At 41.3% G+C, this 27,781-nt stretch overlaps 2 protein-coding genes across 4 annotated transcripts in view; both read right to left on the bottom strand.

Annotated features, from left to right (window-relative positions):
* LOC120048238 (DENN domain-containing protein 2B-like) overlaps window positions 1-23,423 on the bottom strand; it is a 76,649-nt gene extending 53,226 nt beyond the window's left edge. Inside the window, exons 1-2 of one of the 2 annotated variants that reach the window (XM_038994052.1) lie at window positions 22,760-23,423; window positions 1,809-1,907 (exon numbers count right to left, since the gene is read on the bottom strand). In XM_038994052.1, coding sequence (XP_038849980.1) covers window positions 1,809-1,882 — 74 coding nt within the window. In that variant the 5' untranslated portion in view covers window positions 1,883-1,907; window positions 22,760-23,423. Of the gene's footprint in view, window positions 1-1,808; window positions 1,908-16,060; window positions 16,215-22,759 lie in introns of those variants that run through there. The other variant, XM_038994043.1, reaches the window with a different exon arrangement.
* Window positions 23,424-23,973: 550 nt separating this feature from the next.
* Window positions 23,974-27,739, bottom strand: LOC120048248 (transmembrane protein 9B-like). Of its 2 annotated transcripts, none has more exons than XM_038994076.1 (5): window positions 27,721-27,739; window positions 26,473-26,564; window positions 25,992-26,100; window positions 25,151-25,282; window positions 23,974-24,866 (listed from the first exon to the last, which is right to left on the bottom strand). In XM_038994076.1, exons 3-5 carry the CDS (start codon window positions 26,073-26,075, stop codon window positions 24,711-24,713), a joined length of 372 nt encoding a protein of 123 aa, XP_038850004.1. In that variant the 5' UTR covers window positions 26,076-26,100; window positions 26,473-26,564; window positions 27,721-27,739; the 3' UTR covers window positions 23,974-24,710. The 2 variants fall into 2 exon arrangements, with proteins under 2 accessions (XP_038850004.1, XP_038849994.1); XM_038994066.1 differs by lacking the exon at window positions 27,721-27,739 and adding an exon at window positions 26,902-27,302.
* Between the last annotated feature and the right edge of the window lie 42 nt (window positions 27,740-27,781).

Genomic DNA, 27,781 nt, shown 5'->3' with positions numbered 1-27,781 from the left:
GCCATTAACATCCGCTCCATTTCACTTTGAGCTTCACCCTCAAGACACACTCCCTCTTCCTTTCATAAATGTGTTTTATTTCATTTCCTTTTACCTTTTTATAGATTTATATCCAGCTTTCCAGTGACTTAATTTATTTTCTCAGCAATAATCTTTTCTATTAAAAGAAGTGCCCATCAAAGCCCTGCTGCACCCCTCCCAGATCTAATGAGAAGTTGTCTTCTCAGAATTCTTTCCTGCCAAGTGATTTACCGACAGAATCATTCTTTTTTGGGGGGGGGGGGGGGGGGGGGGTAGAGACTTGTGGGAAGTTGGGGGCAAGTATATAACTGTGCTCTCTCTGTGTATAAATGACAGTTTCTTCTCTTAAATCATCTTAACTTTGTGCAATTTTTAATAAGTCAAAACGATACAAACATAATGTGTGAGTGTTGATGGTAACAGAGATAGGGAGTGTTATTGTTTCTAGAGAACTGTCTTTATCTCGAATGGGGTTGTTAGATGAGCGATGGGGTACAGTTATTAGATTCAAACACTTGATGTAACCGGAGTAGATTATCATAAAGAGACCAGGGCTAACTACACTCTTAAAATAAAAGGTTCCAAAAGGGTTCTTCGGGTGTCCCCATAGGAGAACCCTTTCCTGGTTCCAGGGAGAACACTTTTTGGTTCCAAGTAGAACCCTTTTGGGTTTCATGTAGAACACTCTGTGGAAAGGGTCCTACATGGAACCAAAAAGGGTTCTTCAAAGGGTTCTCCTATAGCGACAGCAGAATAACCTTTTTAGGTTCTAGATAGATACACTCTTAGAAAAAAAGGTGCTAACTCAGGAGACATGGTGAGGTAACAGAAAAACAACTACTCAGCACAAATTCTATTTATCTTAAAAAATATATCTGTCAGTGGTAGTCATGTTTAAACTCCTCACAGGCTATGGTGTTTTCACACTGGGTGAATGTACCAGCCAGGGCTGTAGCTAGCTTCCAACTGGCAGCCTTTCTCAAGGTTATTCACATAAGAGATCCAACTAAAACATGTCAGAGCCATAGCCACTGACTGCTGTGTTATACAAGGACATGTAGCACTTGGTAAACTAACATTCTGACAGACTACACACCAAGTAGCAGATGGTGAAGGCTTGCAGTTGCACCCCTGTGAGTCCGATGTAAGCATTCCATGCCAGTTGATGCCAGTTCCCGTAGATCTTAAATCTTCACTCTAAGCCTAGTTTCAGTGGACACAGTGTGTGTATATATAGTGTTGAAGGGAAAGACTGATCACAAAACAGAACAGTCTATCGCCAGCACATTCATTACGAGCCCTGTTTGTTTCTCTGTTCCAGGAGGAAGATGTCATCTCTCAACATGGTAACTCAAACAAGCCTCTGCTCAGACCACAAAGAGTTTATTGTTGAATGGGGCCCTATTCCAGAATGTAGAGGATGGCTTACAAAAGCAGATACTACTAGTCCTATCCCTGTTGCTCTAGAGAAAAGGCAGACAGAATACTGCAGAATACAATCAGTACTTCCTTATTAATAATTGCGTAACGCTAACAGCTGTGGGTTGATGAGCCATGTCACCTACTGCATGCAGTGTATCACTCAACACAGACACATAGTGGGATCCCACGGTACAGATTTACAAAAATAGCTTTACTACCTGAAGAAAATGTCCTGACTGAGGCAATAAAGGATATGAGCACCTGCACTGGTTATTACTGACATCATAGTGCATGTTGAGAGCCATCTCCTTTCCCTCCACCCTGTCCCTCCCCCTGGCTTAGAGGCTGGTGGGGATGTAACTGACCTGTCGGGGATGTCCCGGGGCACATTAGCCCCTCTTGCTCGGGGTGCAGCCTTGGAACTTTTGTTGGCAGTCATCGTCACCCTCGGACCGCCCACTCGCCTGATAGACAGACAGGATACAACACATGAAACTCCCCAGCCATAACATGGACAATACATCAGCATCCAACAGATTGAAGTCTTTGTGATTGTTTGGGTGAGGGTATACTTGTAGCAGTGTACATGTTGTTTATAAATCACAACAATTCATTACTTACTGTTAAAATATTGCAGTAATAAGAAAATTAGTTATGTGAAATAAAGCGTTACCCAAAACACTCACACTTGAATTTGAGACCTTGAGAGTGTAAGTGGGTCAATGTGCTCTGTGCATATTTGGCCAAAACCATGACAAATATGGAGCTTAATCTTAGCCATGGGAGTGCCATATCAGATATCAGATGGATGACTTCACTGGATTCCTAACAGTGTGAGTAAACACCAGAGCATAAAGTACAACAACCAAGGAGAGAAAGGGCTGTGCTGTGTGAGGGACTCATCTGTGCTCTAGGCTCTGCTCTGTTAATCCAGCACCTCTTTCTCTCTCTTCTCATACAAATTAATGGAAATACAGTAATCATGAGGTCACCGCTCCAAATGAGAATGGTCCCTGAAGTCTTACAACAGAAGACAAATGTCTTTGGTTGTCACAGAAACGGCAGAAATATTTCTGAATCATTCAGGCCAGTTGGACAGAAGATCTGGGCTTGTTTAAAAGAAACCTTCAATCTCACTCCATTGTTTTCCCATCAATTTAGAGAGCACAAAACTTTAAAAGGTAGAATTAAAGAAATTACAGAGCACGATCTCTAAATTGTAATTACGGTGCACCCTTAAAATCGCTGTTTGAGATTGAAGTGGGCAAGAATAGCCAGTAATTGCAAACAAAGCAGAGCCAACTAAAGAGAGGAGACACTCCATCCCGTTCTGATTGGAATGTGTGTTTGTATCCGTCTCTGCTTGACTAGAGCAGCCAAGATTAACAGACTTGCTCTCTTCCCATGAACGTGTTCACCAAGAGGGCTAGGAAAAAAAAGCCTTGCTGTGTTTTACTGCAGATTTTACTTTTAGGGGCTTGTAGTTTGTGTGCTGCTGAAGGCTCTGAGAACTCAGGCTAAACAGAGAGAGACATGTTTCTTTGATCTGACTGACATGATGACCACATCGCCCGCGTTACGTGTGCAAGCGTTGCAAAATACATTTACACATACATGTTATTCAATCATTTCATTCTAACTGCTCGCGTGCTTCAACAAGTGTCTGCGTAGCCAGGCGCTAAAATAAAACTCCCATCTCCTCATTGGTTTTTAGGAGCATATACCCGCGTGGGTGATTGAAAGATGAACTGAGGTCCACACTCCATTCCAGTTGGTGGTGTTAATGCACCTTAAAGTTGGTTGCCAACCGCCATATAAAGTCCACAGAAAAAGAAGAAGAGAGAAGAGATTACTAGAAACTAACCATGTTTCCCCTTTCCCCTCTGTGGATTAACTGTCGTAGTAGAGACTCAAAATGGGTCAAAATTCTACAAAGATACAGAAAAAAAGTACCTTGTGCATTTCAGGTAAAATAAAACCCAATGTTTGTATCCGAGGACAAATTAGCTAGCAACATCAAGCTAGCGAGCTAAATGTCCATGAATGTTTCTTGTGTTTCGACCTGTCCCCAAATTAATATAGCTGGTTCAGAGTTCATGTTGATATTTCAACCTGATATTTCGATGGCGGACGCACGCGCACGCTTGGTCTAGTCGGCATGTGAGCCAAACGGGCCATCACATTTACACTACTCTGATCAACATTATATTCAATCAAAGGGTAATGACTTCTAGTCTTGCATATTTCTCTGCCTGATAATGTAGTTCATATCATTGCCATTATCATCATTTCACCAAAACATCTTTATTATATATTCATGTATTATTGTGTTGAAATGGATGTTCAGATCAAATGTGTTGTTTCTTCAACACTTCTCTATAACGCCACACATTCTGTGGTGTCCATGACATGGCAGACATCAGCACCCAGAGGAACCCGTGTTAGTAACCCGTGATCACGTGTGGCTCAGTTTGTAGAGCATGGTGCTTATAACGCCGGGGTTGGGAGTTTGATTCCCACAGGGAACCAGTACCAAAAAAGTATGAAAATGTGTGCACTCCCTACTGTAAGTCTCTCTGGATAAGAGCGTCTGCTAAATGACGTAAATATAAATGACCACGCCGTCATTTCACCATAAACAGTCCCTGGATGCCCACATGTCCCTGCACAATTTCCCCCCTTCAAATGCCACTCTCATCTAAAATACAGTCTCAGCACTGACACAACCCCTCTTCCAAAGTGTTTTGGTTTCTATGGAGGTCAATACAAAATCCAGAGAGATCAGAGGTGTATAGGAGGGAGGGTGCTGGGCTCTGGTCAGAAGCTGTTTGTTTAAAGGAAGTAGTTATATGAAGCAGCAGTAGCCCTAATGGAGCTGAGTCCTATAGAGACAGATGAGGAGAGACGGCACGGAGCCCTATAGAGACAGATGAGGAGAGAGACGGCACTGAGCCCTATAGAGACAGATGAGGAGAGAGACGGCACTGAGCCCTATAGAGACAGATGAGGAGAGACGGCACTGAGCCCTATAGAGACAGATGAGGAGAGAGACGGCACTAAGCCCTATAGAGACAGATGAGGAGAGAGACGGCACTGAGCCCTATAGAGACAGATGAGAGAGACGGCACTGAGCCCTATAGAGACAGATGAGGAGAGAGACGGCACTGAGCCCTATAGAGACAGATGAGGAGAGAGACGGCACTGAGCCCTATAGAGACAGATGAGGAGAGAAGGCATTCCTGCTGTCATCTATTTCCTGTTTTAGTGGACTGAGAGGACAGAGCATACGTCTTCATTTTGATCCAGCAGCACAGGGAATTGCCAAAATATCCTGACAGATCCTAACAACTGCAGTTGTTTTGGTTCATTCGGATCTTCTGCAGGCAGGGAAAGCCAAGGTATTCAGAATGTGAGCCTTGGAGTACAGTGATGGTGATTAGGCTACACTCAAACACAGCCATAGGCTCTGGTCTGTATTTATTTCTGTGCACACAACCATAAGTACCCAAAGGTATACTGGAGTTTCATCTGTACATGCTTTCACTTACTACAGTCATCAACATTAAAAGGCATGTGACAAAAACAGAACATGAAAGCACATCCGTGGAGGCTCCTCAGAGGAGAAAGGGGAGGACCATCATCTTCAGTGAATTTCATAAAAATAATGAAACATTTAAAAAGGTTATCCTTTTTAGATAAAACTATACTAAACATATTCACATCACCAAATAATTTATTAAAACACACTGAATTGCAATGAAGGTCCACAGTAGCCTCAACAGCACTCTGTAGAGTAGCACCATTATGTAGCCGAAGGACAACAAGTTTCCGTCCTCCTCTGGGTACATTGACTTCAATACAAAACCTAGGAGGCTCATGGTTCTCACCCCCTTCCATAGACTTACACAGTAATTATGACAACTTCCGGAGGACGTCGTCCAACCTATCAGAACTCTTGAAGCATGAACTGACATGTTGTTCACCCAATCAAAGGATCAGAGAATAAATCAAGTACTGAAAGCATAAGCTACAGCTAGCTAGCACTGCAGTGCATAAAATCTGGTAGGTAGTTGACATAAAGAGAGAGGAAGAAAATAGTTAAACAGTTTTGAACAAATCAATTCTTTAAAAATGAAGGAGAAGCAAGAGAAAGAGAGAGATTTAGTTGCATTTTTTTCAATTTCACTTAGCTTGTGAATGCAGCTAGCTAGTTTGCTCTACTCAAACACCCGGCTCAAACATATAGGGATGCTATGTTAGCTAGCTGGCTATGGCTATCCAACCCTGGAACTCTTCCATGTCAAGATAAGCTTTTGGTTTTATTAATTTATTGCCACCTGGGCCCACCGGTGTAACTGCTAAAGTGCTTGCTGACTGTACACTGTACTGCATGATTGTAGCGGGTTTACTAAACACCTTAGTTTTAGTAGCTATGTTGACTATTAGATGTTAACTAATATGGTGACAATGATATAGGCTGTGTGTAGCAGTTAGCAGTTATGATATGAAGTTTTTTTTGCATGGTCACAGACAGCTGATTCTGTAGAAAAACATTTCATAAAACTGAAGCAAACGGAACGGGGATAAACATACATGAATTTGTCCAATAGAAACTCTCGTTTGCAACTGTTGGACTAATGATTACACCCTAGATCAGCAAGATGCAAGCAAGAGTGTGCAAGGCGTTATTGAATGTGTCACTGTCACCATGATTACTCACATTTATCTCTCGACCTGTGACCTATGTTGTAAACTTTAATTCATAGGCTAGGTTGTAGCAACCTCATTATGGGAGTAGAGAGCATTTGAGTATCATGTAGTAGCCTAAACCTATCGATGGTACATTGAGCTGGGTGAATGGAATATGAATGACAGTTATCCAATACGCTGTAATAGAAATATGGCAATGCTCATAAAAAATTATAATCCTCCTCCCTCAGTTTAAACTTCACCAACCACCACTGAAGCACATTAAATATTTGATGAAATTTGGACAGAATATCAGATGTCTGAAAATTACGCTATTTCTTTTAAATACCTGCTACAGCTTGATGAAAAAATAAAAAATCATTGACTTATTGAAAGATGCACAGCTATAAAAATACTGTTGGCTGCGCGTAAAAACACTTTTAATTGTAACATCTGGAAAGCAAATACAGTATGCTTAGAAAAAAGGAAAACTTATCAAGACAGGCATACTGATAAACCACAGCAATTAAAAACACATTTGAAAAGTGTCTTAGTTAATCCTAATGGTTCTATCAAAACAAATGTAGAGTACCCCAGGATTCTTTATAGGTCTAGGTATCAATTTTGGAAGTACTTCAGATCAGTACAGTTTCCAAATATGAGGCTTACTGCCTATACCTACATTGAGTGTACAACACATTAGTAACACCTACTCTTTCCATGACATAGACTGACCAGATGAATCCAAGTGAAAGCTATGATCCCTTATTGATGTCACCTGTTAAATCCACTTAAATCAGTGTAGATGAAGAGGAGGAGACAGGTTAAAGAAGGATTTTAAAGCCTTGAGACAATGTATACATGGATTGTATATGTGTGCCATTCAGAGGGTGAATGGGTAAGACAAAATATTTAAGTGCCATTGAATGGGGTACGGTAGTAGGTGGTCTGAGTGTGTCAAGAACTGCAACGCTGCTGGGTTTTTAACGCTCAACCGTTTCCCGTGTGTATCAAGAATGGTCCACCACCCAAAGGACATCCAGCCAACTTGACACAACAGTGGGAAGCATTGGAGTCAAAACGGGCCAGCATCCCTGTGGAACACTTTCAACACCTTGTAGAGTCCATGCCCCGGTGAATTGAGGCTGTTCTGAGGGCAAAAAGGGGTGCAAGTCAATATTAGGAAGGTTTTCCTAATGTTTTGTACACTCAGTGTATCCGGAACACTTTGTAATGACAAGGAAATGGCAGTGATTGTTAAATAAACAGGCTACTTGTGCAATGCAAGAACAGTAGGCAGGTTTCAGCATGTAATTACAAAGAAGCCAAGTTGAGGGCAACAAGTGAATTGGTGAACTTTCACTGTAGCAATGTCTCAGCACCTTTCTCATACTCTATGTGCAATCAGCCAATATTTACCATGTGGCACCCGTGACTACACTCTTAGAGAAAAAGGTCCTATCTAGAACCCACTTTTTTTTTTTGGCTGTCCCCATAAGAGAACCCTTTGAATAACCCTTTATGAAGGACCCTTTCCACAGAGGGTTCTACATGGAACCTAAAAGAGTTCTACCTGGAACCAAAAAGAGTTATCCTATGGGGACAGCCAAAGAACCCTTTTGGAACCCTTTTTTCTAAAAGTGTAGTGATATAGGTTATATGCACAACCTACTTCACAAGTTCACAACAATGGAGAGATTTGGGTCAGAGAAGTCCAAGATGGAGCTTTGGGGAGAAAACAGAAAGGTGTTAACCAGCTGACTTCGTGGACATGGCAGGGTAGCCTAGCAGTTAGAGCATTGGGCTAGTAACCGAAAGGTTGCAAGTTCAAATCCCCCAGCTGACAAGGTACAAATCTGCCGTTCTGCCCCTGAACAAGGCAGTTAACCCACTGTTCCTAGGCCGTCATTGAAAATAAGAATTTGTTCTTAACTGACTTGCCTAGTTAAATATAGGTTAAAAAAATATATTTTAAAAAGACTGATACCATCTCTTCACATTAAAAAACAAGCTATAGGCCTCCTGTTTCGATCCCAGGCTATGTCACAACTGGCCGGGACAACCAACCGGGATCCCCCCATAGGGCGGTGCACAATTGGCCCAGCTTCGTCGGGGTTGTTGGGCAGGGGGGCTTTACTTGGCAATGGGCCTCTGTTCAAAACATCAAACCAACATACATTTTTAACATCTTCAGCAAGAGTCCTGAGAAAACATTTTGTATGATCTCTTATTAATTACTTTTGGCCCAACCTTTGGCACTTTGTCTTTCCTTGTTATTATCACAATGTTATGTTCACTACAGCAAATGGAATCTGATATTGCTTTGGAGCAAAGCTCTGCAGCATTAGTAAAGATATGATCAGTACAAGTGGATGTCACAGATCCAACACTTTTGGTATGCACTCTAGCTGGTTGAGTGATAACCTGGGTCATATTACAGGCATTAGTCACAGTTAGAAGATTCATCTTGAGAGGACAGCTAGATGCTAACCAGTCAATGTTCAGGTCACCCTCAGGTCACCCCTCTCTGTTAACATCACACACATTATCAAGCATTGCACACATATTATGAAAATACTGACTGCTGGCACTTGGTATATGAGATTTAAGAACACTGCATACTAAACTTATATTTTCAGTAATTTATAAATGTCAAGGAAGAGATGCTCAGATGAGACCAGTGGTGTAGTGGAGGGTAAACACAAGTAAACACACTTTATTTTAGCTTGACAGTTTACTCACCTTTTGCAGAAAAATGCATTGAAAGTAGGCGTTACTTTTTTCACAGACAGGCGATCAGAGTTTATCCACCTATTTTCTCACCACTGCATCACTGGGTGTGACGTCAGCTTTGTTTGACCCACAAGGGTTAACTACCTATGCAGGAATGCACCTACCTGTCAGATATTTACATGTAATTTGAGTATTGACTTAACATTCAGCGAACGTTATGAACAAGACACAGCCTGGAATTATGACAAAAGAGAGCTAACAACTGTCATTTCAACAGGCTGTCTGTCCTCCCACCTCTGCATTCTAGTCGAGTCATGCTGCATTTACATGGTCTAAATCCCAAATAGCACCCTATTCCCTACATAGTGCACTACTTTTGACCAGAGCCTTATGGGTCCTGGTCTAACGTAGTTCACTATAGGAAATAGGGTGCCATATGGGGAATGACAGCAGGCAGGATGACAGCAGGCAGATTTACACCCACTCTGACCCCACCCAGGGGTCAACAGACAACCAGAAGTGAACTGCAGGTTAACCCTGACCCTGCATGACTGAGGCTCATACATAATGCATACAGTATTCTGTTTGAACTACAGGACACGAGGTGGAAAAACAGATGGATTGATGGAAAACACTCCACATCAAAGGAGATTAGTTCCTTGTCTTACCTACATTTGGGATGTGCACTAGAAAAACACTGATTGAGCAAGTAATATTGTTCCACAGTAGTTACAAGGAATACAAATAACTATCCTGTGATATGATCTCTCTGAATCATGAGTAAAAAATAAACAGGCCTATCTATCAACAACAATGTTCAAGGTATATGTTTATTCTCGTCAGGTTCCTCAGAACCAGTTACAGTTAGATCCCCAGACAGAAGGCAACATTTTTTCTAAGACATTTACTCTTTCCCAAACTGTCTACATGACTTACAGTATCTGCCATCCAAACCACTAACTCATACCTGTCCTATTGTGTCTTAGCCATACCATATTCTACAGCAAAAGGCATATCCATTATGGGGGGAAATCATGAGGCTAGATAATATCAGTTACTACATGTCCAGTTTCTATGTCCTTACTATACCATTAGATCACAAACTATGCTTGCTTGTTGAGGAGGCAAGTCTGTGTGTGTTCCTGAGACAGTTTGGGGTGGAACAGAAGAGCTCTTTGTTTTCAACATGTCCTTGAATGGGAAAACTCATGGTTAAAAAGTAAGCCCTTTATCGGGTAACCGAAACACACAAATACTATACAAAGCTACTCCCGCTAGTTTGTGTGTATGTGCTCGCATGTGGGTGTGCGTGTGTGTGACGTGCATGGGCTGTGGAATGTTTCATCTCATAGTGAAGCCATTAGGTCCATGGCCTTGTCAGCCTTGACTGGTCAACAGGCCCACAGGCCAGCCCATCACATAGAGGAATGTGCTAATATTTGTCCTGTCCATCAGGCCTGGTATTTAACACATTAGACTATGTTTTAAAGGGTGGATGAACAGGAGAGGGGCGGGAGCTCGGAGCACCTGGCTTCAATGATAAGAGCTTCTTTATCATCCAACAAAGATTCTCAGACACTCAACTATGCATCTTTGCTCATCAACACCTGGCAGTTACATACCGAATATGAGATGTCAATGTGATTTGGTGAACACAGCACTTTTCATGGTTTGGGCTGTGATGATAACAGTAAGTTGTTATTTAGTGTTTGTCATCACAATGGATGAACTTAAATGAACCTCCGGAGGAGTAGCCTTGGCTTGGTGTAATTTCCATCCAGCACCACCACATCTCTGGTGGAAATCAAGTAATAACAACAGACACAATGGCTTCCAGAAATAGAAGCATTGTTCTAATTTTGTTCTCCAGTCTGCTACTACACCTCTGTCTCGGCCTCTCTGGCAGACATGTCCTCCCGACCATTTCTGCTGATCAGCATACTCCAAGGTTTTCAAACTACTGTTGAGCTGAGCTCACTTACAGCCATGAGCCAGCCAGGGAAAGCAGAGTAAAACCTCTGAAAATTATTTCCAGACGTCACAACTCACCAGAGGACATGAGGAGTGTATGGGCCCATGTATCCACAGGCATTATTTTTTATCTTCAAAAGACCATTTCATTTTTCTTCCGTGCGTTCTCAGCGAGGAAAGAGGTTTTGGGACTGCTGTTGGAAGTCCGAAATCAGATGTGAGTCTGGAGGTTGAATTACTGGGTAAATACCATGGTAGAGGGGAAGGAGGAGCCACTCCAGACACTCAGTCCCTAGCATAACATCATATGGTCCTCATAAACCTTTTATATGGAGGAGACACATTGGAACTGTTCATGTGGTGTATGTGCCTGTCGTCATGGACCAAGCATGTGTTTAGGTTGAGGAGAATGACTATGAATAACGTCTCCATTAACATGAAAGCATTATAAAAGACCTTCCACCTGGATGAGAACTCCATTCCTAATTAACAGTCCATACAAATCTCCTCTCTGCCTCGCTCTAACACATAGGCCGCAAGAGGCTGGCTTTTGTCTCCTTTTAACTTTCAGTGCCAAATTTTCTAAAGAATGGTCCAGTGGACATCTTTTCGTCGAGTGGGCGGCTGTTTGCTGAGCACTGTCGGGCCCCTTAAATATCCATCCCACAGAGCTCCATTCGCCTCTTTATGGGCAGGGGCACCCCAGGTTGACACTGTTCATGGCAGCTGTACACTCCCTACACAATAACCACAAGTCCCTGTCGCCGTAGCTCTCTGACTCAATGCGCCAGATGGAACCAATTCTTTCAGTCTTTTTCATTCCTCTTTTCTCTCCATCGTTCAGCTGTTTACAGTTCCCTTTTATCTTCACCTTTTATCTTCAAGGCAATACTAATGGCAGATATGCCCTTTTTGGAAAGCTGGGGAAAAGTGTTCTGGGCAACCTGGATATGAGCATGCACAGCTGTCGGAGCTGGCATGTGGAAAACAGGCTTATGTCCATTTGAGCTGCTGCAGGGACCTGGGATGTAGGATATATGTCACTGGGCTGACTTCTGACACACAGGCTTTAAGTTCCAATGAAAGAAGGAAAGGAGGACAAGACATTTTGTGTGCCTCCACTGCCTTACGACTCACTGTTCTCCCTTACTCTGATATGGAAGAGGGTTAATTTATGGATCATGAATCTGAGGGATGAGAGGGGATCTGACTGAACCCTTATGACTGCCTACACTCCGTGGCCAGCTTATTAAGTACACCACCCCATTCACAAAAACAGTTCACTCCTACTGACAGTGAGTCACGTGGCCATGGCTTGCTATACAAAGCAGGCAGACAGGAATCGAGGCATTCAGTTACCGATCGATTGAATGTTAGAATGGGAAAAACTGATGACCTAAGCAACTTTGTTCGTGGTATGATCGTCGGTACCAGGTGCGTCGGCTCCAGTATCTCAGAAATGGCCGGCCTCCTGGGCTTTTCACGCACGACAGTGTCTAGGGTTTACCGATAATTGTACAACAAACCAAAAACATCCAGTCAGCGGCAGTCCTGTGGGCAATAACAACTTGTTGATGAGAGGTGGAAGGGGAATGGCAAGAATCGTGCACGCTAACAGGCACGCTACAAACAGGCAAATAACGATGCAGTACAATAGTGGTGTGCAGAACGGCATCTCGGGAATGAACAACTCGTCAGTCCTTGTCACAGATGGGCTATTGCAGCAGACGACCACACCAGGTTCCACTCCTATCAGCTAAAAACAAGAAGAAGCGGCTCCAGTGGACACGTGATCAACAACACTGGACAATTAAAGAGTGGAAAAACATTGCCTGGTCCGAAGAATCCCGATTCCAGTTGCGTCATGCTGATGGCAGAGTCAGGATTTGGCGTAAGTCCATGACCCCATCCTACCTGGTGTCAACAGTACAGGCTGTTGGTGGTGGTGTAATGATGTGGGGAACGTTTTCCTAGCACACGTTAGGTCCCTTGATACCATTTGAGCAATGTTTCCATGCCATGAAGAATTCAGGCTGTTCTGGAGGCAAAGGGGGTCCGACCCAGTACTAGATACCTAATAAACAGGCCACTGAGTGTATATCCTATGTAAAAGATAGATGGATTACAGAAATGTGTAAGGTGAGCTATCAAAGGAGAAGCAGAGAAAATACATCTGAATATCATTCCTTTTAAGGCACCTTTGCATGATCAAAACAGGAAGATATAATGTATAGTAAGGCAAATGGTATGTAATCCAGGGTGAGATAGTGACTACACGTCAAGGTGGAGCCTGAGTGCCAGCCTCCCAGCACTTACTTCCGGTCACAGGCAGTTTAACTTACCAATAGCCTTTACATGGCAAGTGAGCCTGAAAGAATGCCATGCCCAAACCATTTTGAATATGCCTTGGACAGGTTTAAGAATGTCTATGAAAGGTTGTGCAAACACTCAGTATTTGTAATGCCAAACTCCAAATAGAGAATGAGATTGGTGATATTTGAAAAGGGACAGCATTCCCCATCTGCTTGAACAGAGGGAGTAGATTGCACTACACCCAAAAGTAAATCAAAGGTCTCCGTCATTCAAAACAAAAACAAGAAGTAACAGGAAGTGACAGCCTACTGTACAGGATCTTAGTTACAAAGGCTGGGTGGTGAGCAGAAAGGATAACACAGAATACCTGTGAATCAGTGTCAATACTATACTTTTTTATAGTACTACTGATATTAATTAGTGCATTGTTGGGAAAGAGCTTGCAAGAAAAGGCTTTTCACTGTACTTGTGCACTTGACAATAAAAATGTTAAACTTGAATCACTCCATAATGTGTATTGTGCGACAATTTTTGCCAAGTTACGAGCTAAGCTTAGCTACATGACTACCTAGGATCCATACACTGGTTGAACTACCACGCTTCCATTCCAAAACCATAGATGGCCCTATGTCTTGCCATCTATATTCCTGCTATGGGCCTAAAATGCAAATGGCTGAGATGAAATGGAGTAGAAAAGGGAGGACCGGGAGGAAGATGCGGCACATTGAAGGCACTGCATAAAAGTGATGCACCATTAACCTTTAACAAGGCTATGAAAAAAGAACTGACACAACTTTTGACACTTGTGGGGCAGACTTGTGGCTGGATTATCCACTGCTGCATGTATAGCCTAGACCCAGTCAAATTATGAGGTTTAACTGTGACATCCAATACAGTCATTCTCTGTGGGCTATATTCCACTCAGATCCTGGTCACAGTGTATCACATGATTTCCCCATGAATCTTAAACCACTGAGGGATCAACAAAGATCTACAACTCATCATCAAGGTTGACAAACTGACATTGAATTCCAACAGCTTTAACAGGATAGTGATCATTGTCTCCTGACCCCTCCTGTCTCAGCCTCCAGTATTTATGCTGCAGTAGTTTATGTGTCGGGGGGCTAGGGTCAGTTTGTTATATCTGGAGTACTTCTCCTGTCTTATCCGGTGTCCTGTGTGAATTTAAGTATGCTCTCTCTAATTCTCTCTTTCTCTCTTTCTTTCTCTCTCTCGGAGGACCTGAGCCCTAGGACCATGCCTCAGGACTACCTGGCATGATGACTCCTTGCTGTCCCCAGTCCACCTGGCCGTACTGCTGCTTCAGTTTCAACTGTTCTGCCTGCGGCTATGGAACCCTGACCTGTTCACTGGACGTGCTGCCTGTCCCAGACCTACTGTTTTCAACTCTCTAGAGACCGCAGGAGCGGTAGAGATACTCTTAATGATCGGCTATGAAAAGCCAACTGACATTTACTCCCGAGGTGCTGACTTGCTGCACCCTCGACAACTACTGTGATTATTATTATTTGACCATGCTGGTCATTTATGAACATTTGAACATCTTGGCCATGTTCTGTTATAATCTCCACCCGGCACAGCCAGAAGAGGACTGGCCACCCCTCATAGCCTGGTTCCTCTCTAGGTTTCTTCCTAGGTTTTGGCCTTTCTAGGGAGTTTTTCCTAGCCACCGTGCTTCTACACCTGCATTGCTTGCTGTTTGGGGTTTTAGGCTGGGTTTCTGTACAGCACTTTGAGATATCAGCTGATGTAAGAAGGGTTATATAAATCAAATTGATTTGATTTGATATATGGCTTATAGGCTAATAGTATGCCCAGCATGCCATTTAGATACCAGTAAATAAAATTGTGAAAAGGCACCCTAAAGCTGTGTGGCTCCACTAGACAATGGGTTTCTATTATGGGTGATGTGTGGACACTGGGCATAGCAGCATACATATAGCCTACCAGTCTTACCCAATAACTGGGTGTGTGTATAATATCATACACATTGTCTGATAATGCCAGCCTAAAAAGCATCTGGTGACATCCCACCCTCGCCCCTGTTATGCAAGCCCTGGCCAGAGAACAGAGGGCCCTCCCAATCTTGCTGCTGACAATCCAGTCCAGTGAGAAGGAAAGGTCATTGTTAGACATGCACAATAGACAGTCTGTTCGGGAAATGTTCAAGAAAAAGAGCTTGCAGCTGCAGGGTCTGCCTAGTCGCAGTGATAGTGATAGCAGGAGGTACCCCTGGGGAAAAAAGGTCTGGCTAAACTGAATCTAACAGAGAGATGCCCCTCAGAGAGAAAAAATATGATCCACATTAGAGGACATAATAGGCTATGATTATGGATATTCTCACTCAACAGCATTAGTAAATCTGAGGCGGATGTAATCTCAGAACGTTTGTAGCTAAATTATCCGTAGCTCTCAAGAACCCAAGGAGGCCCAAGTGAGTTTACAGTCCCTCTTTTGAATTGAAAAAATTATCTCGTACTCCACAATGTAAACTTTAGTTTGGCATAATTTATTTAGCCTCAACTCACTCAGTCCGATTTAATTTAATTATTTTGTCATTCACATTATCTACTTGAAAGAGCTCAAGTGGGGATGTAACGCTAACAACAAGGATAACGTTAACGTGGTACATCCCCAAAACTGTTACGTTACCAAATACGGTAAAATCACTAAAATCACTTCAGCGAAATATTTATTGTAGGCTATACTTTAGGTTTGTCAATTGATACAGTCGCATATAACCACGAGATGAATTTGCGCTTTCCGAACTCTGTCTGTACAGCATTCGGATACTTTTGCTGCAACTAGCTCGTTAACCTCGTTAACCCTTTATAAACTATCCCCAATCATGTAAAAAAAATAATAATAATCAAATGACGACCAGCTTTACCTCAGAGTAGCGCCTCATTTCCACAGCCATTTTTCCCCCCAAAAAGGCCAGCAAATATCAATCACGTTAGATAAATTGTAGCAAAAAAATAAAACGTTTCGTTTTGCCGGATAGCTGCAGCTTTCCCACTGAACTACGAGTCATGTCTTTCCAACCAAATCCCTCCCTCTTTGAGAACTCCTCTGGAGAGGCGAGGGCTGGACTAGTTTCCATGGAGATGGGTTGTTTGCCCCCCACTTCAATGGATCTGGCCCCTTTCCTCTATCCCACACATAAGCTTGCAGCAGTTCTTTGTCTATTCAACAGTATATTTCATAGGAATGACCAAGAGAGTCAGATAGGCTCTGGAATTATCCTCAGGACATCATTATCATGTGGTCCACATTCCATTTGGATCTTTTTGACACTCTCTTCCTAGCCTTCTAACAGCATATAAAGAGAGTGACAGTTGGGAGTGCACAAGACAACGCTAGAGTGGTCTCAAATACACACATGTCAGAGGGGTAAGAAAGTCTTCGAGTTGGAAACTAAAGTCAACAAGTGACTATTACAACATATAAAGTGTACAGCATGATGAGCCAGTAGAGTATATTCCCACATTTGGAGAGAGAAATGTATTAATCAATAACAGCTACGAGAGAACACTATGTTTAGTTATGGAATGAATAACTACTCAACTCAGCGTGGATATTCTCTCAGGGAAACAATTAGAGAAGATTTCTGTGTAATTGTATGGTTTTGGTGTATCCAACTATTTATAACACAAACTAGCAAAATCACAATGTAACAAGAACATAATCAATAGGCCTACACACGTTTCAACTACAGAATGGTACTCAGAGATGGAGAATGAATCCGCTATTTATCCAGGAGATAGATAAGATGTCAAAACACATCTCAGAAGATAAAGTCAAGGTTGAACCTTTAAAGACCTGTGTCAATTAGTGAAATCGTGTAATTATGAACAGCCTCAAGGGCTTGATGATGAGGCTAAAGAGGGAAGGGTTTGTCAAAGACATCATTTCAGGTCAAACTGAATGACGAACACACAGCTAATGAGTTGGAAGACAGTTGCCATGATTAGTCCCAACAGTCATACATATCTTTAAAATTAGGAGTATAGACTGTTATCAATTAACATAATACTTAACAAAAAACAAGTTAACAAAACACTTATTTGACAAAACTATTAACAAGATCCATTAAATGTTTTTTTGACATTATATGTAATTATACTAGGACATTATACTGGTTGGAGACATATCCCAAAGTAATAATTCAGATATTCAAAACAGTGAACACATGTTCACTGAGGACAGTTGCCAGAATCCATGTACATATTAGCAGATGTGATTCCTTGTTGTTGGACTGCAGTGTGGATCCTGTCGCTCTCTGGTTGGTTTTATATAAGTGGGCTCTAGACAGGCTTAAACCTCATGCTCTGCTCTCCCAACATTAAGCTTCCCAGAGCACACATGCATGTTGAGAAACAACACTGCAGTCTGAGTCCAGACAAAACAATACCCAAGGGGGAGGATGCCTGCTATGAAGATCACCATACCCAAAGTTGTGTCTGTTTTTCACTTTCTTAAGTGTAGGTTACCTCCAAGCAAAACAGCCTTTACATTGTTACATTGTTGTAATTGTTGAGATTTTTGAGATTTTTGTTCTTTGTCATCAAAGAAAAATTTGGTCGGTAAACAATATGTATATGGTCCGTAAACAATATGTGCCCTACCTTTACGCTACTGATTTCTGGAACATTTTCGATGCACTTAAGAAAAACATGAAAAAATACAAACAAGCCACATGAATTCAAAGTATTGGAAACATGCATGAGTCAACACACGAGTCCACTCAACCTTGCTCTGGTTAAGGGAACAGCTATTGGGCCACAGCAGAATTTGAAAAAGAACTGAACATTTCTATCCAAAACAATTGGCACGAAGTCTACAATCAAGAATCAATGTCCCCTTTCACAGGAAAGGATGCAGAAGACTGAAAATGGTAATTATAAAGCCTGTCTTTCATATCTACTCTATAATGCAATGCCTAATCATCACAAACAAATGTCAGTTTACAGCTTACCCATAAACCAATTCTCTCATCAAACCCTCTGAGCATCAGCAGTAGAAACATAGATGGGGGAGAGATCAAATCTAAAGCCATTCCACTGGGCACAGACATCAGTTCAATATCTAGTTTTGATTTACATTTGGTTGAGTTGTCAACTAATGTGAATTCTGCGTGAAATCAACAAAAAATGGTGCCATGTCATTAGATTTAGGTTCAAAGTTGTGTGAAAAATAGACGAAATTCCCTTACATTGATTACTTTTTTCAAATCCAAATTTTGTTGAAATTATGTGGAAACAACATTGATTCAAAATGTGGAGTCGATCTACCTGTCATGAATAGAATCCACACCACAGTTCTACCAAGTCTCCAACTACAGTATGTATCATATATTTTACTCACAGTGTGCACTATTTCATACAGCCCCCCCGGAGCATCCTTTCATTCTACTGACTGAGGAACGGAGGAAGTCGTAAGATGCAGACATCCGACTCATGTCCCATAACATGTCTCCAGGAAGTCCACAGCTTTGTCAGTATGTTGTTGTACTCTAAGATCTAACTATACTGAACAAAAATATAAACGCAACATGTAAAAATGTCTAAGATTTTACTGAGTTACAGTTCATATAAAGAAATCAGTCAATTGAAATACATTCATTAGGCCCTAATCTATGGATTTCACATGACTGTGAATACAGATATGCATCTGTTGGTCACAGATACCTTTAAAAACAAATGTGCCTCACAATGGGCCTCAGGATCTCGTCACGGTATCTCTGTGCATTCAAGTTGCCATCGATAAAATGCAATTGTGTTCGTTGTCCGTGGCTTATGCATGCCCATACCATAACCCCACCACCATGGGGCACTCTGTTCATAACGTTGACATCAGCAAACCGCTCGCTCACACGACGCCATACACGTGGTCTGTGGTTGTGAGGCCAGTTGGATGTACTGCCAAATTATCTTAAATGATGTTGAAGGTGGCTTATGATAAAGAAATGAACATTCAATTATTTGGCAACAGCTCATGTAGACATTCCTGCAGTCAGCATTCCAATTACACACTCCCTCAAAACATGAGACATCTATGGCATTGTGTTGTGTGACAAAACTGCACATTTTTGAGTGGACTTTCATTGTCCCTAGCACAAGGTGCACCTGTGTAATGATCATGCTGTTTAATCAACTTCTTGATATGCCACACCTGTCAGGTGGATAGATTATCTTGGCAAAAGGAGAAATGCTCACTAACAGGGATTTAAGAAATGTGTGCCCAAAATTTGAGAGAAATAAGCTTTTTGTGTGTATCGAACATTTCTGGGATCTTTTATTTCAGCTCTTGAAACATGGGACCAACACGTTACATGTTGCGTTTATATTTTTGTTCAGTGTAGTTGTCTCTCAGACATGTCAAAGCCTCATAAAGTATAAAGAGTACTGAGTGGACTCCTGACAGCTTTGTGCTTCAAATTAGCAGAGGTACTAGTGCTGTTTCATACTGGGAAAGGCTGGCTCCAGTAGCATGGATGCACAACGAAGAACAACCTCCTGGAATCCGCTGTGGTGTCGAGAAGTCTGGTCTTCAGGGTTTCTTCTGTACAATGAAAGCAATACATTACGCTGCTTCTCTGTGAGTGTAACATGAGAAAATCAAATACAGTCCAATCATAAATAAGCACTACTTAAAGAGAGACTGTTATTGTTTGTATAGGGCTACTTTCACAAAAGAATGCAACCTTTTTCAATGCTCGGGCTCAGGAATTTGTCCACACAGTTTTGATGGCATAAATCTGTTTTAAAATCATCTCCCTGAGGTCTACAACTCTCCACCTTTTACACCTGCTAAAGCCATTCAGGCAAAGGGAAAAAACATACGACCAGGCCAGTGTTTTTTGGACCCGTTACAGGTCCAATGTTCCTTGCGTAGGATCCATCGGTCAAGTTCAGTGAATCCACAAAAGCCTCCGAAATTTGACAGTAACCCTCTCCAGTACACTGTTGAGCTTTCACCACACCCTTACCACAAAATATTCCTGTGAGAGCCTCTCCTCTGGCATCTGGAGATTTTAAATAGCCGAGGGCCAGCGGGTCAAGGGAGTTATGGAAATGAGGATGGGCCAGTCGCATACGAAAGCCTCCAAGCAGCCTAACAGCATAGGGTCTGATTGAATCGCAAGTCTAAACTGCTTGTTTTAACATAAAGATGTTTTTTTTAGGAACAACATATTCAATTTCAAGACAGGTCATGAGGCACCCTTTAAACTTCAGCAGTCGAGTCCTCTCATGTTGATGATGTCTATCCAATACTACTGCCCTAAGGCCTACAGCAATGAAGAGATGACAAGACTCACACTATATATACTTCCTCTCCACCTAAAGTACCAATTTGCATCAAAATAAGCTTCAGGGCCTGTAGACTTTTCAGTGGTTCATCTAGTATCATAATGTAATCGTATCCATCTTATTTTATCCCTTAGCATCATAGGGCAATAATATGATTCGATCTCATTCTGTTGCTGAGAAATATCTCAAAATGGACAAAAAGCTGAACTTTTTGTTGTCACAAGGAAAGCTACTAGAGGCATGTAAGCTATTCTGTGTGTGTTAGTGTTTGTTATGCATACGTGTAATAGGTGCTACAGCCTCAGGCATCACTATGGCCCCTTTTGACTGTTCTCTCCATATGGAGTCCATTTGGAATCTGTGACCCATGGAGAACGCTGTTACCAAAGGCTGCCATGAGACTTTTAAAAGATCTGCCACTGCTGTCCCCATGTACAAATAATACACATCTCCACAGATCTAAAGTCACTACCGCACATGGGAAAAACACCCGCCTATGTTTTGCAGCACTGTTGGAATTGGGCAAACACTTCAGGACACGATCCTGTGCCGTATTTGTTATCAGGGAGGAAATTGGCAGCCTCCAGTCACATTAGCCTTCATCCTGATTAGTTCAATGTGTTAATGGTATTATAGCTGTCAGCCTCACATACTGAAAGTAGAGGAATGTCCTGCACATTGTCTTAATTCTTGCTCCAGATGCTTTTTTAAAGGCCCAGTGCAGTCAACATTTAGTTAAATCTGTGTTTTGTATCATATTGTATAACAGCTGATGAAACTAATACTGCAAAAGTGTGAAAACATTTGATCAGTGTTATTTCCTGATAATTGGTGGTTGAAAATACAATCTACACAGGACCTTCTAAACAGCCTGTTTGCATGGGTGAGAGTTTTGGCTTACCTGGTGTCATCACCAGGCAGTAAATTACTTAATAGACCAATAACAAAGAGAGTTCCAAACCTCTCTGCCAATAACAGCTAGTTTTAAGTTTTCCCTTCCCCACTCAGACCACTCCCAGACAGTCCAAGCAAAATTCTAGCTCGATAATTTTTTTGATAAAAACTATTTTTGCCCATTTTAATGGAAAAATATTACAGTAAGGTACTTAATTGTTACTCAGAAATTATTTGATATTGATATAAAAACAGCTCCATTGGGCCTTTAAGAATTACAGGATAAACACATGCATGGAAGTAGTTATTCTCCCTTATGAAAGAGATTTCTATTCTGAGAATGGGCCCCTCCTTAACCACAGTATTTACTCAAGAGATGTCTAATAATTCATATTCTAAACATAGGAAATCATTGTACTGTTATAGACAGGAATAAATCATACCAAATAGCCCATCATCAATTTCAAGCACAGAGAGTAACTGCTCAACAAGGACCTACCTATACACTCTATTATCTTGCATTTCAGTGGCATTGAAAGGTTTTTCCAGACAGCAGCCATAATGTTAGTCTGACCATGGTCAGGCAGACCTTGGGAAGGTTCTGACTGAAGCTTCTCCTGCAGGGATGCAGCCTCTATGAGCCTTGAAACGATTCCCACTGTCTGACACTGAGGCACTGAAGAGGGGATTGAGGAGACAGACCCTCTCCGTCTGTCATTAACCAAAGAGGGACAGATAAGAGCCTGGCCCTTAAAACACAGGATGGGTCCTATTAAAAGGAAGTACCTTGGAGTATTGTTTTTGCTTGGACATGCAATAATTCAGTTTGAAAGAGTTTCAGGTGAAAGAGTAGTTCTAATACTTTTACTTTCGTCTAGAAGCCTGCATTCCCCCACGCATGAAGCAACATTTTAATACTTCAATAAAAGCATACTGCAAAGAAAAAAAACAAATTCACCCAAATCCTCCCATATTGACTGATATTCAAATGGTAAGAATGGTACAAAAGATTCATATATTATTTCAGTTAAGATGCCAGATTGGGTACTTAGGGTAGTTCCTATAGAAGGCCTTAAGGCGCCCCCTAGTTTATGTTCACAGTACAGCACTTGATTTTGAGGTTACTGTATTGAATAAAACAATTTTGGGGAAACTGTTGTTGGTCATAGGTTATTAATTCAAACCAGCAAGTCACTCTCATAAAAAAATCTCAACCTTTTTGTGGCAATTTTTTATGATTTTCTGCATTATTGCCCACGGAAGTTTCATAAAACAGAAAATGCAAGAATCAGTTTCATAAAACAGTTAATGCATTATATTAAGTTAAAACTACAATATATGGATTTACTGTATGAACAAATTAAAAGGAAAACGCTCCTTACCGTATCCTTTATGCACTTATTGGAGTATTTTTCAACAATCCATTCTTTGACAACGCAAATGTAGCTCTCTTGCCGAGTATCCTTAAATCTGAATTTTCTGCACCGAGTGTAGCCTACTTTTTTTCTGGATAACGGACTGCATGCATACAAAAAAATAAAAGGGGAGAACAGGAAACGATGACGGCAGCTTTGCAAAAGTAATTGAAAAGTAAATAAATGATCACTATTGTCTTATATGATATCAACATACTGTCATTAGAGATAAATTCATTTTTGCAAACTTATCCTGTAATTTTACTCCGTGTTCTATTGTTCAATGGTGAACTTGCGAAATAGCCTGATTATTTTCGTTCAGATTTCGTTTCCTCTGGGCTATATTATGAATGATGGATTTTAATGCATTAATACAATTTAAATGCATTGGTTATTGACATTTCTCATCGGTTGTAGCATTGCTGTTTATCGCCCTATGCATAGCAAAGCCCTGTACTAAAATGAACATATTGATAGAACTCCGATGGTATAGTATACCTGCCATTTTGTGCGCCTATCAATGTCTGCATTAGTGCAATATGTTTTTGTGCGCCTATCAATGCGATCATCAATTTTGGCTAATGTATTTTACCTTTTATGTTGAAGCACGACTCCTGGAGGATGGTCCAGGAATTTGACATTATCAGCATTAAACAAAAGCATTATAAATATTACAGAAATGTATTTCAAATGTGATGTTATCACAGATAAGAGTTAACACTTTCATTAGGTCACCCAACAGTAGAATTTTCTACCCACTTTACAACCACCCAAGCTATCCCAAATGATCATTAAAAAATGTTTTACATCAGTGTAAAAGACAGATGGTGGCATCAATACTGTCTAACATACGACAATGACAGTTATTTAAAGTTTGAATAATGGTGGATCTCATTAATGTGCGATTCATGTCAAATGTATCTAAATGGAGAGGAGTAGAAGCTGAAAACAAAACAGGCAAGGTGCAGAGATGGTGTACATCTACTCTAGACAGTGACAGCTCTGACTACAGTAACACACACATATATTCAAAGGAGGACTAATGTTTACATTAAATGTACCATCAGATGATAGGTTAACAGTCAAAATGTCTCCCAAATGCTACATTATACTTACAGGAGAACATGATACAGGAGTGTTCACACCAAGAAATGCATACATCTGTACATCAACTGTTGTTCAGGGTAAAAGGTTGTAAATAGGTTTATACATCACTTCTTAAAAAACATGCTTTTTGACAAGAGACTGATGCTACACATTTTTACTGTTTCCAACTCATTCCCATCTTCTGTAGTTTAGGTAGCAGATGTTACATTTATTGTAAACGTTTTCATTAGTTTGAGTGATTAATTTTGGTATATTTTTTTTGTTTGTTTTTTACTCTACCCTCAAATGTCTCACCTAATTTCATTGGTGACTTGGCCAACATTACTGTTATCAGAAGCTACCAATATTACTGTGAAAGAGTGCATAGTGTCACCCATTGTTTCTACTTTATCAGAAGCCAAAGATTATCATCAGCTTGTGCAAAATGGCACACATCATCCATTTTTTTTTGTGTGGGGGGGGGGGGGGGGGCAACAAACTAACATCTAACTTTCTATTAGTATTATTAAATCAGAAAGTATACAAAGTCATACAGACACTAGCATTATCTTAAGCCAAAGGTCTCAAATGCAACACCCCACTTCAACCTACTGATGTAGAGACCCTTTATGATCACCTCCTGAATACATAGAGCTATATGATCACCTTTCATGAAATACAGGTCCAGTTGAGGAACAAAACACCAATAAGGATGAAGCTTGGAAGTTGGGGACAGAATCAGACAAAATAGAAAAAAGAAAAAAAAGAGGGAACACCCAGTCACAGTAACATTTTTTGCTTCACCCCGGGTTTTTGTTTCCTGGGGATGGGTTTAGCTGAGCACCACGTGGCGGTCAAACACAGACTTCCTCTGTTCCTGGACCTGCCTCCGCCAGCGCTGCTGAGCGTGCTCCACTTTGTTCAGCATGTTGGGGCGAGAGGCCGAACGAGACAATACGTTGTGGGCGTTGGCAAAAGGCTGCTGGTCCTGAACCCAAAGAGAAACAGACATTACAGTGAGGAGGACAGTGAAATTGTGACAAGCTAGAGTTTACCTTTTTTTTAGAAACATTTCCAAACACAATTCTCTACGAGCTATTCATCAAATCAATTTACAGCATGAAAGAAATCTGAAATCACCACCACATACATTGCCCCAACAAGTCACACAATACGAGATCCACAATCAAACAACAAAAATGTCACGGCTACAACAACTGCTTTGACTTAAAGGCCATCACTATAGCTGGGATGGGCAACATGAACACATACCCCGACATCATCATCATTCTGAAGCTGTGAGTGTCCAAAGAGCCTCCTCTTCAGCATGGGCTCCAGCAGGGTCAGGTACACCATATAGAGGAACAGCAGGCCCAGGATGGAAAGGTAGATTATGATAGTCACCTGGAACACAGTGGACACAAATCAAATTAACATTTTATTTGTCACGTGTGCCAAATACAACAGGTAGACCTCACCGTGAAATGCTTACTTACAAGCACTTAACCAACAATGCAGTTCAAGAAATAGAGTTCATAAAATATTTACTAAATCAAATCAAAAAGAAACATGTACATGACAATAACGAGGCTATATACAGGGGGTACCGAGTCAATGTGCAGGGGGGACAGGTTAGTCTTGGTCATTTGTAAAATGACTATGCATAGATAATAAACAGTGAGTAGCAGCAGTGGAAAAACAAAGGGTGGGGTCAATGTAAATAGTCCGGGTGGCCATTTGATTAGTTGCTCAGCAGTCAAACTCATTAACCCATTAGGCCTTGGCTGCCTGCAACCCATTGACTCCATTTCAGCTCCACAGTAATAGACAGAGTTGACTGGTTAGTAGCAGAGCACATGCGCCGATGCTATCCCACTTGGGCAACATCGTTGCGTGATATCCCATCGCCAAAATCGTAATGTCTCCTGTGTGTCAGGAACGTTGAATAAAATTTTATTTGAACCTACTTTGTCTGTTGTCCTTCTGCCGTTGGCAATTTAAGCAAAAATATCCACATGAAAGTATGAAGAATCATCTCCTCTCTGCTTTACCACATGGCAGGATAGCAACGGCACATGTGCAGCTAGCTGGTCGGTAGATTTCCCAGACTTACCTTGATAGTTCCAGAACTCCTCTCCTCATATTTGCATTCACAACGCAGACAGTACGCCTCCACATCCTTTCCATCAACTGGCATTGGCTCCACAACATGAAGGCAGTTACTGAAAACAAATATACAATTACATCAAAATATGTCTTTGAAAGCACAGTGAGGTTGAAGTCTGTAACAGTTCTCCAAATATGATTTGAGATCATTCATATGACAGTGTAAAATTACAGTTAGCCTAATCCATCAGACAACCCATACACTCACCACACCTCAGAGAGTGGTCTCGTTCCACTGCATGCATCAACCAAATGGTTGCATGCCACATCATAGACTGTCATCAATTGACAGATTGTTATAACATATAGTGTGGTTAGCTGATAGGTAAAATACCCATTCGGACGTTGTAAGATCTGGCAACGTCTAACCAGTGGAACGCGACCATATGTAATCATCTTTAAAATGACATCATGACAACACAACATACCAATCCTTTAGAGATACATTTTGTTTGTAGATCTGTCCATCGATGTCTCTGTACGGTGGGCAGGTACATTTACACCGGATATCCTCTGAATTCTATGGGAAAAGGAGGGGGAAATGTTCAGGCTGTGATATCAGAGAACATTTAATGCCATAAATGGTGATATAACTAGCTGCCTGCCTTCTAAAATAAGTTTACACAGCCAGTGGAATAATCACATTTACTGTAACTCTACAGAGCAGGTTACCAGCTAGCTAGTTAACTAACTTATCCATTGACTGTCGTCACAAGAAAGGACATACTAGCCTGGCTAGCTAGCTAACTACAGTAACTAGCCAGCTGACTCAACACCTAGCATTAAACAATGTCAATTTAAATTGTTTTTATGTATTTAAAGCAGATGACAGTCATGTGAACAACAACAGAGTCTACCTTCGCATCCGTCGTCTGTGTTGACATCAATAACAAACCAACAAGAAAGAGCAGCTTGAAGGCAACGCTCGACATTATTTTTCTATGTTGAAGTACCAGAATACAAGCTACTAAGAAACTGGAGAAACGATATACTGAAATCAGATACACGTTTTTTTTAACTGACAATTCTTCTGCTAGCATCAAACATTTCCTTCGACTGGTCAGCTGACAACTGTATGACATCTCTTCCTGTACGCGTAAATAGTATTCCCCAGGTAAACAACTTGTCGGAACAAAAACATATAGCAATGATGGCCTTTCGGTAAGGGTCCGTGCTATCCGGAATCCTTGGGACGTGCATACCCCTCTTAGATAATCTCATAGAACAAAGCGTATAAAATCTCCTAAACCTGTGTTTACAACAGACCTTATTTTTTGGCGTTTTTCCAAAAACCATACGACGAACCATGGCGGAGTTAGAGCCTACAAAAAGACGCCATTACTATTTGTCTTTATAAAGTTAACATTTTAAAAGGTTATGGCAGATAGCCGGGGAGTCAGGTATTCTAGTGGTTAGAGCGCTGGACTAGCAACCGAAAGATAGCTAGATCGAATATCCGAACTGACAAGGTAAAAATGTGTCGCCCTGAACCTGCCCTAACCTTTTAAAATGTTAACTTTATAAAGATAAATAGTAATGGCGTCTTTTTGTAGGCTCTAACTCCGCCATGGTTCGTCGTATGGTTGTTGGATAAACGCCGATAATAAGGTATGTTGTACAAGGCAGTTAACCCACTGTTCCTAGGCCGTCATTGAAAATAAGAATTTGTTACTTACTGACTTGCCTAGTTAACTAAAGGTAAGATTTCACCGGATGTATAAACGTGAAGCATCCGCT

The sequence above is a fragment of the Salvelinus namaycush genome, chromosome 1, assembly GCF_016432855.1.
Source record: "Salvelinus namaycush isolate Seneca chromosome 1, SaNama_1.0, whole genome shotgun sequence".
Classification (NCBI taxonomy): Eukaryota; Metazoa; Chordata; class Actinopteri; order Salmoniformes; family Salmonidae; genus Salvelinus; species Salvelinus namaycush.
This window is presented reverse-complemented; position numbering and strand designations above follow the sequence as displayed.

Coding starts and splice junctions, on each gene's coding strand:
- LOC120048248 (XM_038994066.1), bottom strand. CDS start 27,126: ATGTCATACAGTTGTCAGCTGACCAGTCGAAGGAAATGTTTGATGCTA. Junction 26,565..26,901: donor CACAGACGACGGATGCGAAG/GTAGACTCTGTT, acceptor CTTTTCCCATAG/AATTCAGAGGATATCCGGTG. Junction 26,101..26,472: donor AATGTATCTCTAAAGGATTG/GTATGTTGTGTT, acceptor ATTTGTTTTCAG/TAACTGCCTTCATGTTGTGG.